At 43.4% G+C, this 14,379-nt stretch overlaps 1 protein-coding gene across 2 annotated transcripts; it reads right to left on the bottom strand.

The window, feature by feature from the left end:
- Nucleotides 1-3,842: 3,842 nt before the first annotated feature.
- LOC133922085 (uncharacterized) lies at nt 3,843-14,291 on the bottom strand. Of its 2 annotated transcripts, XM_062367248.1 has the most exons (9): nt 13,784-14,284; nt 11,597-11,643; nt 10,222-11,484; nt 10,041-10,129; nt 9,232-9,334; nt 9,028-9,132; nt 4,793-4,916; nt 4,399-4,560; nt 3,843-4,305 (listed from the first exon to the last, which is right to left on the bottom strand). In XM_062367248.1, exons 1-9 carry the CDS (start codon nt 14,202-14,204, stop codon nt 4,145-4,147), a joined length of 2,475 nt encoding a protein of 824 aa, XP_062223232.1. In that variant the 5' UTR covers nt 14,205-14,284; the 3' UTR covers nt 3,843-4,144. The 2 variants fall into 2 exon arrangements, with proteins under 2 accessions (XP_062223232.1, XP_062223233.1); XM_062367249.1 differs by lacking the exons at nt 3,843-4,305; nt 4,399-4,560; nt 4,793-4,916 and adding an exon at nt 7,144-7,923 and having other exon boundaries at nt 13,784-14,291.
- Between the last annotated feature and the right edge of the window lie 88 nt (nt 14,292-14,379).

Below are 14,379 nucleotides of genomic sequence, written 5' to 3'. Positions count from 1 at the left end.
ACTTTCAGTGTCAGTTTAAGAACCGGCACTGATTCGGTTCATAACAATAAACCGGCACTGATACTCAGACTATCAGTACCAATTTGTCCCACAAACCAGCACTAATACGGAGACTATCAGTGACACTTTTTATTATGAGCCAGCACTGATGCCCCCCCCCCCCCAATCTAGGGGTTCCCTGCTCTTATTTGGAAACAAATGGGCAAAAGCCTTTGTTGCTCAAAAATATTCATACATTCAACATTAATGCCCATTCCAATATTAAAAGAGGGTACACACAAATAAAAGATATTGCAACTGATAATATGAAACAATTCCAACTACGAAAGATCTACCAACCAACTGTAATGTCTATTCCAATATTAATAGCCTAAATGTGCAAGTACACACACATACTCACACTATAAGTCTTATTGTCGATCTATGTCACTAATGAATAAAAAAACAAAAAAAGTAGTGCAGTAGGTGCCTTTGCCTCTAGAAGGTGCTGCTAAACCTCTACCTCCTGAAGGTGTTGCCACTTGAAGAGAAATATGAGCGTTAATAATAAGACTTCCAATACCTAGGTGCATCAATCTACACAGGCTATGGAAAAACAAAGCATTCTTCAAAATATGAGCTGGAAACCCCTCTCTAGCATACAACCTTTCATCTTCCATCAACTATGAGCATAATGAAAAGAATATTACTCTGACCTCACCTGGCGGAAAAAAAATTAAAAAGCCAAAACTTTATGATTCGTTTCTTAAATACAGAGTTATTTTACAAACTATAAAGGCCAAAGACTAAAAAGATTATAAGGTTCGTGGGCAGCGATCATCAAGCTCATAAGCAAGATTCAATAAGGAGAATAGAGACCAAAGGATAGCACTATGATGCCATCAATCAGCAAGTTCAAATCTAGTTGAAGTCTCAAGCCTCATGCCAAGTGCAATTCAAAAATGTAGATAACTTTTATCAGCTTAGTATGTACAAGCAATATGGAAGCTAATGGAGGTGCTTAGTTTCTCCTATTACATCTACAAGTTGATCTTGTCACAAAAGCTGAAGAAGAGGGGTTAAGATTACAAAGAAAAAACTATGTCAGCAAACCCTATTTGGGACATCCTAAGAATATGGCAGCCATTTCAGTTTAGGCCTCAAGTATTACAGGACTTAAATTGACATTGTAGAGTGTAGACAAATAGCTCTTCATTATTAATTGAAAATTGAAAACTACGTGGTTATACCATAGTCCAAAAACACAATGATTACATAATTCTTTTTTTTTTCTTGAGACAAACTTGGTTGATATTTAAATAATAGCTTTCGTAGAACAAAAGGTCTCTTCAGCTCAAGCTCCAATGTGTGGAACTGGTCAAGCTCTCAGCACTTTCCTGGAAACCAGCAAAGGAACAATAATTTCTTTTAAGGAAACTCACAATCTCCATAATATACATGAAGGTTGTAAAAGTGTTTTAAACACGTGCACATGCAAGAGAGATCAGTGGATGGAGACTTTAACTACTACTCCCAAGGAGGCGTTATGATCAAACATCAAATACTTAAAACTAATTTGGCATAGTAGATGCTTTTCGCAGCAATGGTTTGTAATCCTATGCCCATGTTACATAATTATGATTGTGTAATAATTAGTGGTGAGCTGGAGTAAGGCATGTTTTGAATGAAAGGTGAATTGGTGAATAAATATCAGCCACACCCCAATGCCCAAATCTTAGTCAAGGAACTGAGAATTTTCCATCTATCTCCATTTGGTTCTCATGTAACAAATATGCTAACCGTGCCTTCCAACTATAGCTGTCTCCCCTAATTTTACTTCCAGTTGATTTCTGCATCAGCTAGAACACTTACTCAGAGGAGAGCCTTACATAAAACATCATACGAATTCAACCATGCTAGAAGCCTGAAACAAAAGGGACTCACCGAATGGTGATGGCTTGGAGATTGTCATTGGCAGAAATGAGGTTGTAGGCATGCCACAGGTCGTCCTCCTCCTCTGACAGCAACTGCACACCACAACCAGTCAACCACGAGCCAATCGACAACCAACCCACAGAATCCCAATGGTGAGGGTTAGTCCTAGCCCAAAAACAAGGTACCCAACAAGCAACTGGATAGATCGAATAGATAGCATAGGTAGAGAGGAGGGGAGGAAGAGCGGAAGGTAAGGGGACCTTGACAGAGCCGGGGCTGTTGCGGGCGATGTCGCAGTGGATGAGCTTCATCGCTGTGGCCATAGGAATGAGGTCCCGTGCGCGATTTTGCATCATCGACGGCAGGCGAGTGGGGAGACAGAGACGGGAAGGGGGAGGGGATATGGGCCCACGACAGACACAGGCACCGAGCTTAGACCCTGCCTGCCCAAGCCGGCTACCAATCTCAATGAGCAACGAGACCGACACTACCAGGAGGTCGACGCCTCCGCTGCCGCCATGCACCCAGCCGTAGATCCCTCCGCCTGTCGCGGGATCGACCTTGAAGCCAAGCCTCTATAGCATCGGGTGTGGAGCGAGCGAGCGAGCGAGCGAGCGAGCGAGAGAGAGAGAGAGAGAGAGAGAGAGAGAGAGAGAGAGAGAGATGAGAGAAGGCCAAGAGCTCCATTGGCTAAGCTCGTGCTCGTATGCGGACTCAAGACTTATTCATTTTACCTCCATAAAATTTTGGATCCGGCTCAAAGGTTATTAGTGACGATCCATGTTTATGAGCTGGCACTGAAGTATCAGTGACAGTTGGTAACAATAACTGTCACTGATACTAAGTTACGAACCGGCACTAATTATTGATCGAGCGTGGGATTTTACAAACCGACAGTGATACTTTATCAGTGCTGATTTTATCCTAGCTAGTACTGATGATTCGGCTCGGATGACTCTTTTTGTTGTAATCGGTGTAGTCAAGCACACACAATAGCGGCTGGTGGAGGTGCATTTGCAAGGCGAGGATAAGTCAAGGGCGTGTAGCAAACCAATCTTCACAACTATGGCTTAATGTACTGATTCGGTAAAAACTGTATCTGCAAAAAATCATGAGCATACAATTAACTAGCTGGTTGAGAAGAAATGTGTGAAGCTCTCGATAACTTTAATCCCTGGCATACCAATTTTCCACAAGTACCAAAGTCCTTCGCCCCAAACAATTACCCACTTGCATTATAGAATACTTCGTTCCAAACAAGAAATGCTATGCTGCCATTGATGTATAGGGTATTGCAGTTCTTTTTCCTCACTTTTAACATAACAAGAAATTTTCCCAAATAGGGATGAGAAGTAAACCTGATTATCTATTTATCCGCAGATAAATATCCTAATAGGATCAGGTTTGTTCCTTATTTAGTGCCCACGGGCATGTTCATGGATGTAAATTGCTACCCAACGGGTATACAGGTACGAGTATAGGTAAAGATTACCCATACCTGTAGCACCTGTATATATTTATATATGACACATGGGCCAGTCCTAATACAACTCCACTGCCCCTCCTCTGTCCACTCCATTCCCCCACCCAACCCCATCAGCCACCATATCAATCCTGAATCCAACCCGCCGCCACCCCTCGGGCCCGAGTGCCCCACTGCCACCCCCAAGCTTGGGAGCTCTACCATTCGTCTGGCAGTTTGGCTCATCGCCCCTCCTCCATCTGCCACCTGAGAGCCCAGCCATCCATCCACCCATCGCCCCTCCACCCTGAGATCCCCATGGTCCGCTGCTGCGCCACCCGAGATCCCTACCGTCTAGGGTATTTGTCCATACTTCATCTACGCCATGTTAGTGACATGACGCATATGCCCTACCTGGGGCTTCTGCTTCAAGAAACCTTCAGCATGTACATACGCAATCCAGACGTCATTATCGACCCAATTTTTCCCGTTGTCTGAAGCGTCCGGCAAACAGTGTAGCTCCATCATTAATATGTATCACGTTACAGGACTCTCTGCTCTCAACTCCAGAGCAGTTACCCTTAAGCATGGGTCAGGCTACAGGTACAAGGCGAACCCCTTACAAAATAGGTGCAGAAAGAGAAACAACGAAAAAGAAAAACAGCTGCTACTTGAGTGTTACAGACGTAGTCCGAGATATGCACTATACACATTGTTTTGAGCCACTATGGAAACTAGACTGCTTGTTTCCAGTGTGTAGCTACTCCTTCAGTATCGACGGCCGCCACCGGTCGACAAGAGTACCCTAGTTGGTTTCTTGCCTTTCTTCCCGACGCCATCTGGTTTTTGCATATCCGAGCTGTTGTCCAGGACGGCTCTAGTGGAAGATATGACGCTGGCAAATGATAATACGGCTGTTGCTGAGGGCCCTGCATGGCAAAAATACATTTCTACGTCAGGACTTCATTAGAAAATAAGTTCTGATATGTGTCAAAACTACAAACAGACATGGGATTGCGTACCTTGGTCTCTCGCGCTTTCATTTTTACCACTTGCATCGCCAGTTTCAACTCTTAGAGGAGGTGAGTCTTGAGCGGATGCAAAGCCCAGGCGTGTCACGTCAGAGAACAGCTTTCTTTCACTGGCTGGTGGACTCGTGGAAGGTCCAGCGTTGTTTCCCAGAGCTTCAGTGCAAAGAGAGATCAAAACAGTGCTAACAGAAATGAACACATCGGTAGACATCCGTAATAAAGCAGGCGAAAAAGTGGGATAGTCAAACGCAAACAGAAAATGTAGCATAAGAATATCAACTACCAGCAGGGAACTTTCGTCCCAGAAGAAATGTGGAACTAAAGGAAGTATTAATGTAAACATCGCACGCATAGGGCCACTATCATCCCAGTTAAGTAACCTTACCTTCGAAGTCATCCAGAGAGAACATGACATCATTGTGACTGTGAGAGAAGCTTGTATGCTCAAAACGCATAGCAGATGCCTGCACAGCGGCAGCAACTTCGGCTTTCACTCTCTCGCTTTCTTCCTACAAAAACACAAATGAAGAGTGTGAGAAAGAGCCAAACCAGACTACGCGCAAATCATGAAGCCTAATGGGCCTTATACAGAAAGCCCGTCATAAATACTACCTACATATTTCAGCTACATTTGCAACTAATTTTCCAGAAATGGCACTACTAGAGTTTCGATTATTAACAACCAAATCTTAACGACCACGAGAGATTTGTAGTCGTTAACTACAATTTGAAGCAGCTACTGGCCCTAAACAGGGTATCCGATAACGAGAGAAATTCCGGCAGTCACTTCTGCTACCTATGTGGTCGTTGTTGTATCAACAGAGAGGGGAGCAATTTCCGCCGGCCAGTTCAACCTTCTTTGCATATGCATGATCTTTTCTCCAAATACCTGGCTTCCTCCCAGACTCCCACCCAACGCCGCTGCCCTATCCCCATCATCACACCTTGCCTCATCCCACCTGCAGTGGCCTCCCTGCGCCCCCACCAGCTGCAATCTTCCCAGCAAATCTCTTCTACCCTCCACATTGCCATCCCCCTAGATAGCGACGAAAATCGACGACCTCTCTCCCATGGCAATCTCCACAGCGCATGCGAGCACAGTGCACCACCGATCTCAATCCGTGCGATTTTGTCGGCACAACCGCCTCAGCCGTTGAGGAGTCGCAGATGTGGGTGGACTGGGAGCTGGATCCGCAACTTCCTTCATCACCCTCATCATTCTCGGCGTTGGTCTCAACGCCCAGCTTATCCTCACCGTAAAGAACCGGGCACACCAGAAGGTGCTCCTGCCCTAGGCTACTCCTTCCACAATTAGGTTCGTAGTTTTTCCCTCTTTTCTAATGCTGATGCTTGACATGAGATCCCAGCAAAATAGATCTTTTTATCTAATTTTGCCTTTCCATGATAGTTTTTCAGGCGATGTGCCCTTCATTTATTTATGGTAGATCCCTTTTCTGGATTTCAATGAAAGATAAAGCTTCAGAGCTTCTACCGATTTGATGGAGGAGCTTCAAGCATACGAGGCAGCTAAAAGGAGACTTAACTGAAAATCTGTCTGTTTCGTGGTTTCAGGTATTGTCAGGCATGCCTTAGCTCCAGTAATTTCTCAATGTTTCCTACAATTTAAATCAATAGTCTGAGATTTTTATTCAGTGAACTAGTGGTTCCAAGAGTCCTCTAGGTTGTGGTAGATAAGTAAGATGAACATGATGATTACTTGATTAGTTGTCTGAATTTGACAGAAATCTGTGTTATTTCTTTGTGGAAGACGTGCAATTTGTGAGAACATTTTTGAGAGTTAAGCTCCCATGTGCAAAAGGATTGTAGCTTACTGTCATCGACATTCATATTCAGTATGCATTGATGTTATGTATTATCTATCCATCAAGCAGTTTTCATAATTTACAATATCTATCTGTTAGTTAAGTTTCTGTGTTACAATGACTACCTCTGGGTAAAGAGCAGATTTATTGAAACAATCTTGAGTATAAACTTCTCATATGAAGCACTGACTTTTCATGATCAGCATATAGATTCAGTTCGATGTGACAAAGAAAGGGGGCTGATTTGGGAGTACTTGCGCCAGGACAGCTAAAGATATCTCAGTTTGTCATCATCATTGATCATTGTACATCTTTTACTTTCCTCATTTGTGTTACAACTGAGTAGTTTGTCTGAGCTCAGTTATCATTGCATATCAGCCATTGTTCCAAAGTATTAGTTCTGCTTTACAATTCTTGTAAAACTACTACTTCGGTAAACCTCAATGTAAATATTCAGTACATCAGTCTACAAATGATGTATCTGAAACCACAACCTTAAAAATTAAATACACATGGCCAACGGTTGATTTCCTTATCTTTTCAAGTATGTCTGTACACTGTAAAACCGTTGAGCTATTTCCTAAAAATGTAATTTAAATTTTCTTGGCAGTGATGCAAAGGATAAATTATTCGACACTTCATTGATCACCGTTGGGAGCTACTTAACTTGGAACCTGTTTTACATATGGGGAACTGTATAAGACTTCATTAAGTGGCTGCTGAACAGCTGAAGTGCTGAGGAAGACTATTTGCTGTGCTGCGGTATCTTTATTTTTTTAGCCTTATATAGCACTCAATCTGTTCCATTGTTGTTTTCAACCTGGGTCACAGGCTTTGCCTGAATAATTTCCCATAATGTTTTTATGTACAAGCACGAGGGTGTCTGCATATGATTGATTGCTTGTACCCTTCGATTTTAATAATGTGGTTTTCAATCATATAAAGAATGCATTCCAGTTCCTTTTAAGTTAAAGGATGATGAAATGTGTGGATGTTAATATTGTAAAGTGGTGCTCGAATGAAGGCTGTTGCTGTGATAAAAAAAAAATGGTTGTTATTACTAAAAGTGGTTGCTACCATGAAAAAGCCAAATAGGTTCCCTGCAACGCTCCATTGATGCCCAGTGCACAATGATAATGACCAAAAAATGGTCGTTTATAGTATAAAGTGGTCGTTACTGCTATAATAGCAGCCACCATATTATTGTTAATGATGACAAATGTGGTCGTTATTGCTTGGAAAGTGGTCGTTGATTCCTCTTTATCAACAACCACACATTGTCCCATCTTTAAAAAGTTAACAACCAAAATTTGTTCATGGTCGTTAATTCTTTTAACGACGGAGCTTTTAACGACCATGGACAACCACATTTTTGTGGTCTTTAAAAACTTTTAACGACCACATATGGACTTTTAATAACAATATCCTGTCGTTAACATTCATTTCTCTAGTAGTGTGGCTAATTACCAGATTAACCAATTAGGTCAGCACTTCGTTAATGTGATGATAAGCATTGTGAATCAAACTGAGTTGTGGATTACTACCCCTGTTGTGCACTATATTTTCTGCACATAACAGCTTCACCCCTCCTTGCAAGACAGCTCGTCCTCAAGCCATAGTGGCAGCCATGACAGTGTAGATCCCTTCATGGCTTGAGCAATAAAACCTTCGGTAGATTCGAAACCTAGCATCTCTGATACCAAATGTTAGGGTAAACATCCGCTATGAGGATGGCCAAACGGCGTTGACTACTAGGAGAGGGATTAGATCATAGATTGAAGAGACAGAATATTGAGGGAGACTTACAAAAAGAGGATTAGGAACTAGATTGATCTCTCTTGCTTGATTACAATAGATGATGTGTCCTCCTTTATATAGGAGTCGGTCCTAACAATCTAAACTGATCAATATTATCTCTAAGACTAACTAATAGATCTTATCTCTAACTAATCAAATATGATCGCTAACAAAGAATCATATCTCTAACACGGCGCTACAGTACGCAGGGTGCTACAGTAGCGCATATAACAGTGATCGTCGTTACTGCATTTGCGTGGTTACTGTTCACTAGCGTGAACTGTATCTTAAGCACATAACAGCACTACTGTTAGGAACGACTATATAAGGAGCAAGACATGTCTGTTATTAAGGAGGCATGATTAATAAAGATAATTCCTATGTACCTCTATCTCCTCTCACGTACTCCCTATGGCTAACGTCTTCTCTCGAGTCCCCTTGTCCCCCAGGCACTCTCTTTCATTAGCATCTTTCTTCCTCAAGCTGTCACCGTCCAGCCTCTCTATGACGGATGTTTACCCAACTCTAAGCCAGATCATATCAACAGGATTTGACCTAGTGCTGGCAAATTCAAAACAGCAGGGCTTTATTGCTACATAGAGTCATGTTCCTTTTTTCCTGAAGTGAGATAATCATAAGATAACTAGGTGATGCTCAACAGGGTTCAAAAAACAGGCGGCGATGGATAAACAGGAAGCAGCCTAGTTCCAGTTATCCAAACCCTGGCCAGTTCATCCCTAAGCAGTTCCCCATCCAGAACCACCAGAATTGAAATAGGTGTATTTACTGTCTAGGCTTCTAGTAGATGATCCTTATTTCAAACCCTAAGAAATTTGAGTTGGAATTGTGGTAAACCAAAATCTGTTATTGGCTGCCTCCCATCAGGTAACCACCGACCATCCGGCGGTTTACCCCCAGTTTAAGTCTACAACCCTCATGAAGATGATGGTGCTGAAAGGTTCAACAAAACAACATTGAATGTAGCCAGTTATCTCAGTACCTTCTTGGCAGCTCTTTTTCTCTGTTTCTCACGCTTCTTAATTTCATCCATAAATGGTGCCAGCGAGCTAGGAGGTAGCATATCACTCAGGTCAATTTCACAGAACTGCATAATGTGTAAAACATGAGACATGGTCAAAAGCAGAACATGATGTTCACACCTAACTTTCCTGGATGTCGTTGTAAATGACAACACCTAATTTACCTGAAATGTAGTTGTTAATGAGAAGTGGCTCAAAAAACGATAGCGCTTCCTAGTAGCCTCAGACTGTGTTACAGTTTCCAGCTCCAAGATTTTTCCAGTTATTCTGTGTGCAGGTAAGCTCAAATCAGTAGCTGCAGGAGCGTTATAGTGTCCAAGTTGGCATTGCGGTGACTTTTCAAAAGCACTTATACATTTCTGTTTTTGGATGTAGCAATTGTTTCAAAAAAATCTTCGATGAGGCTGCAACAGAAAATCCTAGTAGAACTAGTTGAAGTTCTCGTAAGTAATTAGATTCCACACCGCAGCCCAGCCCAAATACAGCAACCCCAAACTGTCCGTAAAGTTGACTGATGTCATATTTGGTATCCAAGTATGAGAGTGCGGCCAAATTGACTGGAAACAGGGGTCATGGATTTCGTTTTTTGATAGTAGGCTTCAGACAACTAATAATATCATTGATTATGTTTAAATTCAAATTGCATGCTTTTCGTAAACTCCAAGAACAAAACATCTTTGTTAGAACCAAAGACTACAATTGTAGCACTATCCCTTCCAGGAACTTGTCACAGGAGAAGAGTAGCTACAGATCACATGTTACCACTATCTGTCTTCTTGGTCATATAGGTTGATTCTTGACTGTGGTGCTAGAACACAATGTGTGCATTCTGAATCCAATATCCTGAAGTCCTTAACCCGAATGCAATCTACATGATCGTACTACAGCTCCACTTGCATGACAACAACGAAATGATGTAAATAAGGAAAGCCTAGAGCTCAAATTTTCAGGGAACAAGCAAAGACCAAATTACCCAGGTGGGAGCATGTCAGAACCTCCGAAATGGTCTAGAAGGCACCTCATGTTTAGTGGATGAAGAATTAGGTGTTGGCCATCAGACACCTGCAACAAGATTTAAAGCCTCTGAATGTGCAAAACCATGTGACTTGAAAAAAAAAAACATCAGTGCTAAGAATCTCCTAAATGTTTCAGACCTGGTAAAATGTGTACGAGTCATGTTCATTTGAATCAATGGGTGTGGTACATTTCTCACCCATTTTGGATAGTGTTCCTTTATCGGAGCTTTTATTTGACTCGGGAGACACGGAGAGCACTGAAATACCAGTGATCATATCTCCGCCTGAAACATGGGAGAGTTTGTGCCCACTATTCTGGCGCGAAGTATGAGCATCAGAAGAGTTTCTTGAGTTGTAACTAGATCCTGGAGAGAAGCTATCTTTTAAAGGGGGGCTACTACCATAATTTCTGTTCTCAATCCAATGTTTCATCCTTTCTTCCAGCTGTTCCAAAGCAGCAGAAACGTATGGAAGTTTCTCCAAGTCATCAACAAGGCCTAAGTCAGCCATATGCAACCAATTACTAAGATCCGATTTTGCCTCTCGAACAGATAATTCCATATCAGATGTCAAAATAAACTTGGAGAAAACATTACACGGATCTTCATCTGCTGAAGTACATTGACTAGAACTGCTTTTAACAGAAGGAGTGAGTGAATTTCTTGACCGGCTTAGAAGTGTAAATGTTGCAACATCACCAGCACGGAAATGCTGAACTTGAGTAATATGTACGGTATACAACTCCTTAGTTGATACCATCATGAAACACAGTGGACATTTCTTCCAGCACTCACCTCTGTAGTCCTCTTTGCCCATCATAAGATAACGTAAAATGCATGGAAAGCAATATATATGGCCACATGATGTAATCTGTGGACACAATGGGCTCTCCAAGCAAATAGGGCATTGCACCTCGTAAGGACTACAATATCTGACACAGATAATATCGTCCCACTGGAGCATCTTATCCGGATCCATTGATTCAATCTGGTAATCGCCGGTATCCAATACAACAAACTTATAATTTGCTTGGAGAAACAGGTCCTTGTTGTAAGGTTTGATCTTCCTTTGTCTTCTAGGAGGATATGTTCTAGGGCCTCTGGGCTGTGGACGAGAAATAGGATCATATTGGAAATTCAGAAGATGATTTGCATTTACAGCCTGATTCTTCCTAGCAGCTATCTGACTCCCATTGCTCTGATGTCTAGTAGAGCATGTAGCCAAATGGTCTGTCTGAAGAGATCCTACCATTTCAGATCTCCCAGGATAGGCCCGAACCGAGCCAACATTATCTACAGGGAAACTCAAATTCCCCTGTTCAGAAGAGTGGCATTCAGAAATGTTGCCAACCTCTTGAGTACGTGAACCATTCTCTTCACCGGAAATTCTAAATCCAACTACCTGGGAGTTATAGCATTTTTATCAGTGAGTTAAGAGAAGCAATAAGAGTATTTAGCATTTATATACGATGAAAAGACGGCGAAAATGGCACTAAGTTCCACAAGCACTTCACCTTTTCGGAAGCATTAATAGAGTCTCTGATAGCTGGAACCACTGAGTCTGCAAAATATGAATTGCATTGTAAAGATTACTCTGAAATGTGGAGAATTGGAAATTAGCAAGGCATTAACCATGAGAAAAGGCAACAACAAGCATGCAGAAAACTTATCTGCCAAGAGCAGATGCTAATGAACATGCTGATGTAAGATCTTAATAACAACAAATCTGTGGAAGTGAAAAATAATGTAGAAAGCAAAATGGCTTCTCCTGGAACAAAAACAGCTCACATTGAACAACTTGATTGAAATTTGAAAAACAAGCAAGCTGCATAGAATAGTACCCTCATTGTCAGTGAAATATTTATTTCTACTCTATAAAACCAACTGTTCAGTGTTCAATATGCTAGCACTAAAGCTTCAGCAGAATATTCTTGAGCACAACACTAAAAGAACCAACTGAAGGGTAAAGCGGTGAGTCAATGTGGATCAGACCATATTGACATCCATGTTTTTATAATGAATCCTAACATCGATCAGGTAAACATTGATTATAAATTCCAGCCAACTTTATGCTCATCTGCTCAATATGGCCAAACCAACCTGTACACTGGCTAGACAAGATTGACTTTTATTCTCAATGCAAAATGTTTAATTGCTGTCGTGGGTAGAGTTAGGCTCACGGAATTTGACCATAAGCTAAATTGGAAACGGTGTCTAGGCATGGAATATTCATGGAGAAATCAACGAAAAGTAGTATCATCTGGATTTGATAATCTATACTATTATTGCGGCCTTCCAACAGGGGAACTCAGTCAGATTTTTGCGTTCAAAAGAGGAACTCTTTTTTATATATTACAGCTTGGCATGTAACTACTCACTTCGAACAGGGGAACCCTCATATTTGACCAACCCTGGGGGCAAGAACATTGAACCACGCAAGAATTGCCTCCAGGTTATCAAACACAGTGCTCAGCACAGCACAAAGCCTAAATTCCACAGCCAACGACATAAGCTCAGCCACTGAGCATCTCCAAGAGAAACCCTATTCTGTTCCCTATAGGTAAATTTAGAGATTTTAACTAAAAACACCTTCCAACAACTCCCCGAACAGGGTCCTTATTTTTACCAATCCCCTAAACACACCCCATCCTAACTAGAAATAGGAAACTCCTCTCAGACTCCCAATCCTATTGGGCCCACCATCATCCTTTCCTGGACTGGCGGCGCCGTCTCCTACCTTGTCTTCATCGGCCAGAACATCTCCTCCGTCTTCGCCAACGGCGGCCAACTCCCGCCGGCCACTGTGGTCCTCGTGCTCCTACTACCAGTCTAGGCAGCACTCTCCTTCATCCACTCACTATCGTTGCTCACGGCGTTCAGCATCTTCGCAGACGCCTGCACCGTCCTAGTCGTGGCCACCGTCATCAAGGAGGACCTCCAGCTCAACCGTTTGCGGGCCAGAGCCCACTCGCGGGGCTCTGGGGCATCACGTTCTCCTGCGGCTTTGCCGTGTTCTACTTTGAGGGGTTCTGCTTGACGCTGGCGTTGGAGTCATCCAAGTCAGACCGGAGCAAGTTCCACTCTGTGCTCCTCCAGGCCATCGTGACGCGTCACCATCATGTACGTCGATAGAAATCTCACGCACGATGCCAAGATGCATTGATGCAAACATGATCATCTGATTCGTGTTGTGCATTGTGCTAGCGCTCACTTTCCCAATCATCCGGGAAAGGATGATGGTGGCCTCCTAGCTCCGACCAGACGGACGTCTTGCTAAGAGAGAGATGACGATCCATCCGTTCGGTGACACAGTAGAGTACATATAAGGAATGAAATATTGAGAGTCTATTGGAGATGAAGGAGATTTAGGGATAGAATATTATTGAGAAGACTCCCTATACGAGGATATAGAAAATGAGTTTTAGAGAGCCTTTTAGAGATGCTCTAATGCTCAATCTGTGAAGAGCACTGTAAACTTGACAGGGGCAAAAAAAAATCCCCTCATAGCTTCAGCTCAGCCAACGCACAAACGACACCAACCAAGCAGACTCTTGTAATCAAACCAACCCCCCAGCAGGTGCTCGCCCCCAAGTTAACCAACCGAACCCAGATCCAACATCACCTGTGCTAGTCGCGTTTAATCGATCTAAGTGCGCAGGGGAACGGAGAGCAAGGCGAACTATGTCGGAGGAAAAACTCACCGGAGCTCGCGCTGCTCCCTCCGGCGGCGGGAGGCGAGACGGATGCCGGAGGGGAGCGGCGACCGTAGCGGCGTCGGTCGCTGCCATGCTGGGAGCTAGGGCTAGGACTAGCGCTGGGCGGGCGCGGATAATAGGATCCTCCGGTTCGTTCGCGCGGGGAGATGGACATGAACCCGCGCGGGAGCTCGTGGGGTGGCTCGTTCGGTCGGCGGCGAGGGGAGGGGCGGTGACGCGGGTGTGGGGGTGGCGACGGCGAGGAATTTATACGGTCGAGGGGCGGTACACTCACCGGGGGTGGGGCGCGGCAGCCAAAGACATGGTTCACGTGGACTGGCCACGTGGAGGAAGTGAAGATGATGGATGGGGACGGGGCCCGGGTGTAGGTGAGATGGTGTTGGAGGAGACTGTGGACTGGGCCCATACAGTTGGCGAAAGCTGTGAGGATTTGGGGACAGGAGTAGGATGTGCGGTTGAGTCGGGAGCTCGCCGGGGAATCGGCAAAAATCAGTGTCGCGCATAAACAGTAATATCAGCGCGATTGAATTTCATTTTCTCTCTTCTTTAAAATGGTGATCTTCTATTACTTTAAAAAAAAT

The sequence above is a fragment of the Phragmites australis genome, chromosome 6 (assembly GCF_958298935.1).
Source record: "Phragmites australis chromosome 6, lpPhrAust1.1, whole genome shotgun sequence".
Lineage (NCBI taxonomy): Eukaryota > Viridiplantae > Streptophyta > Magnoliopsida > Poales > Poaceae > Phragmites > Phragmites australis.
This window is presented reverse-complemented; position numbering and strand designations above follow the sequence as displayed.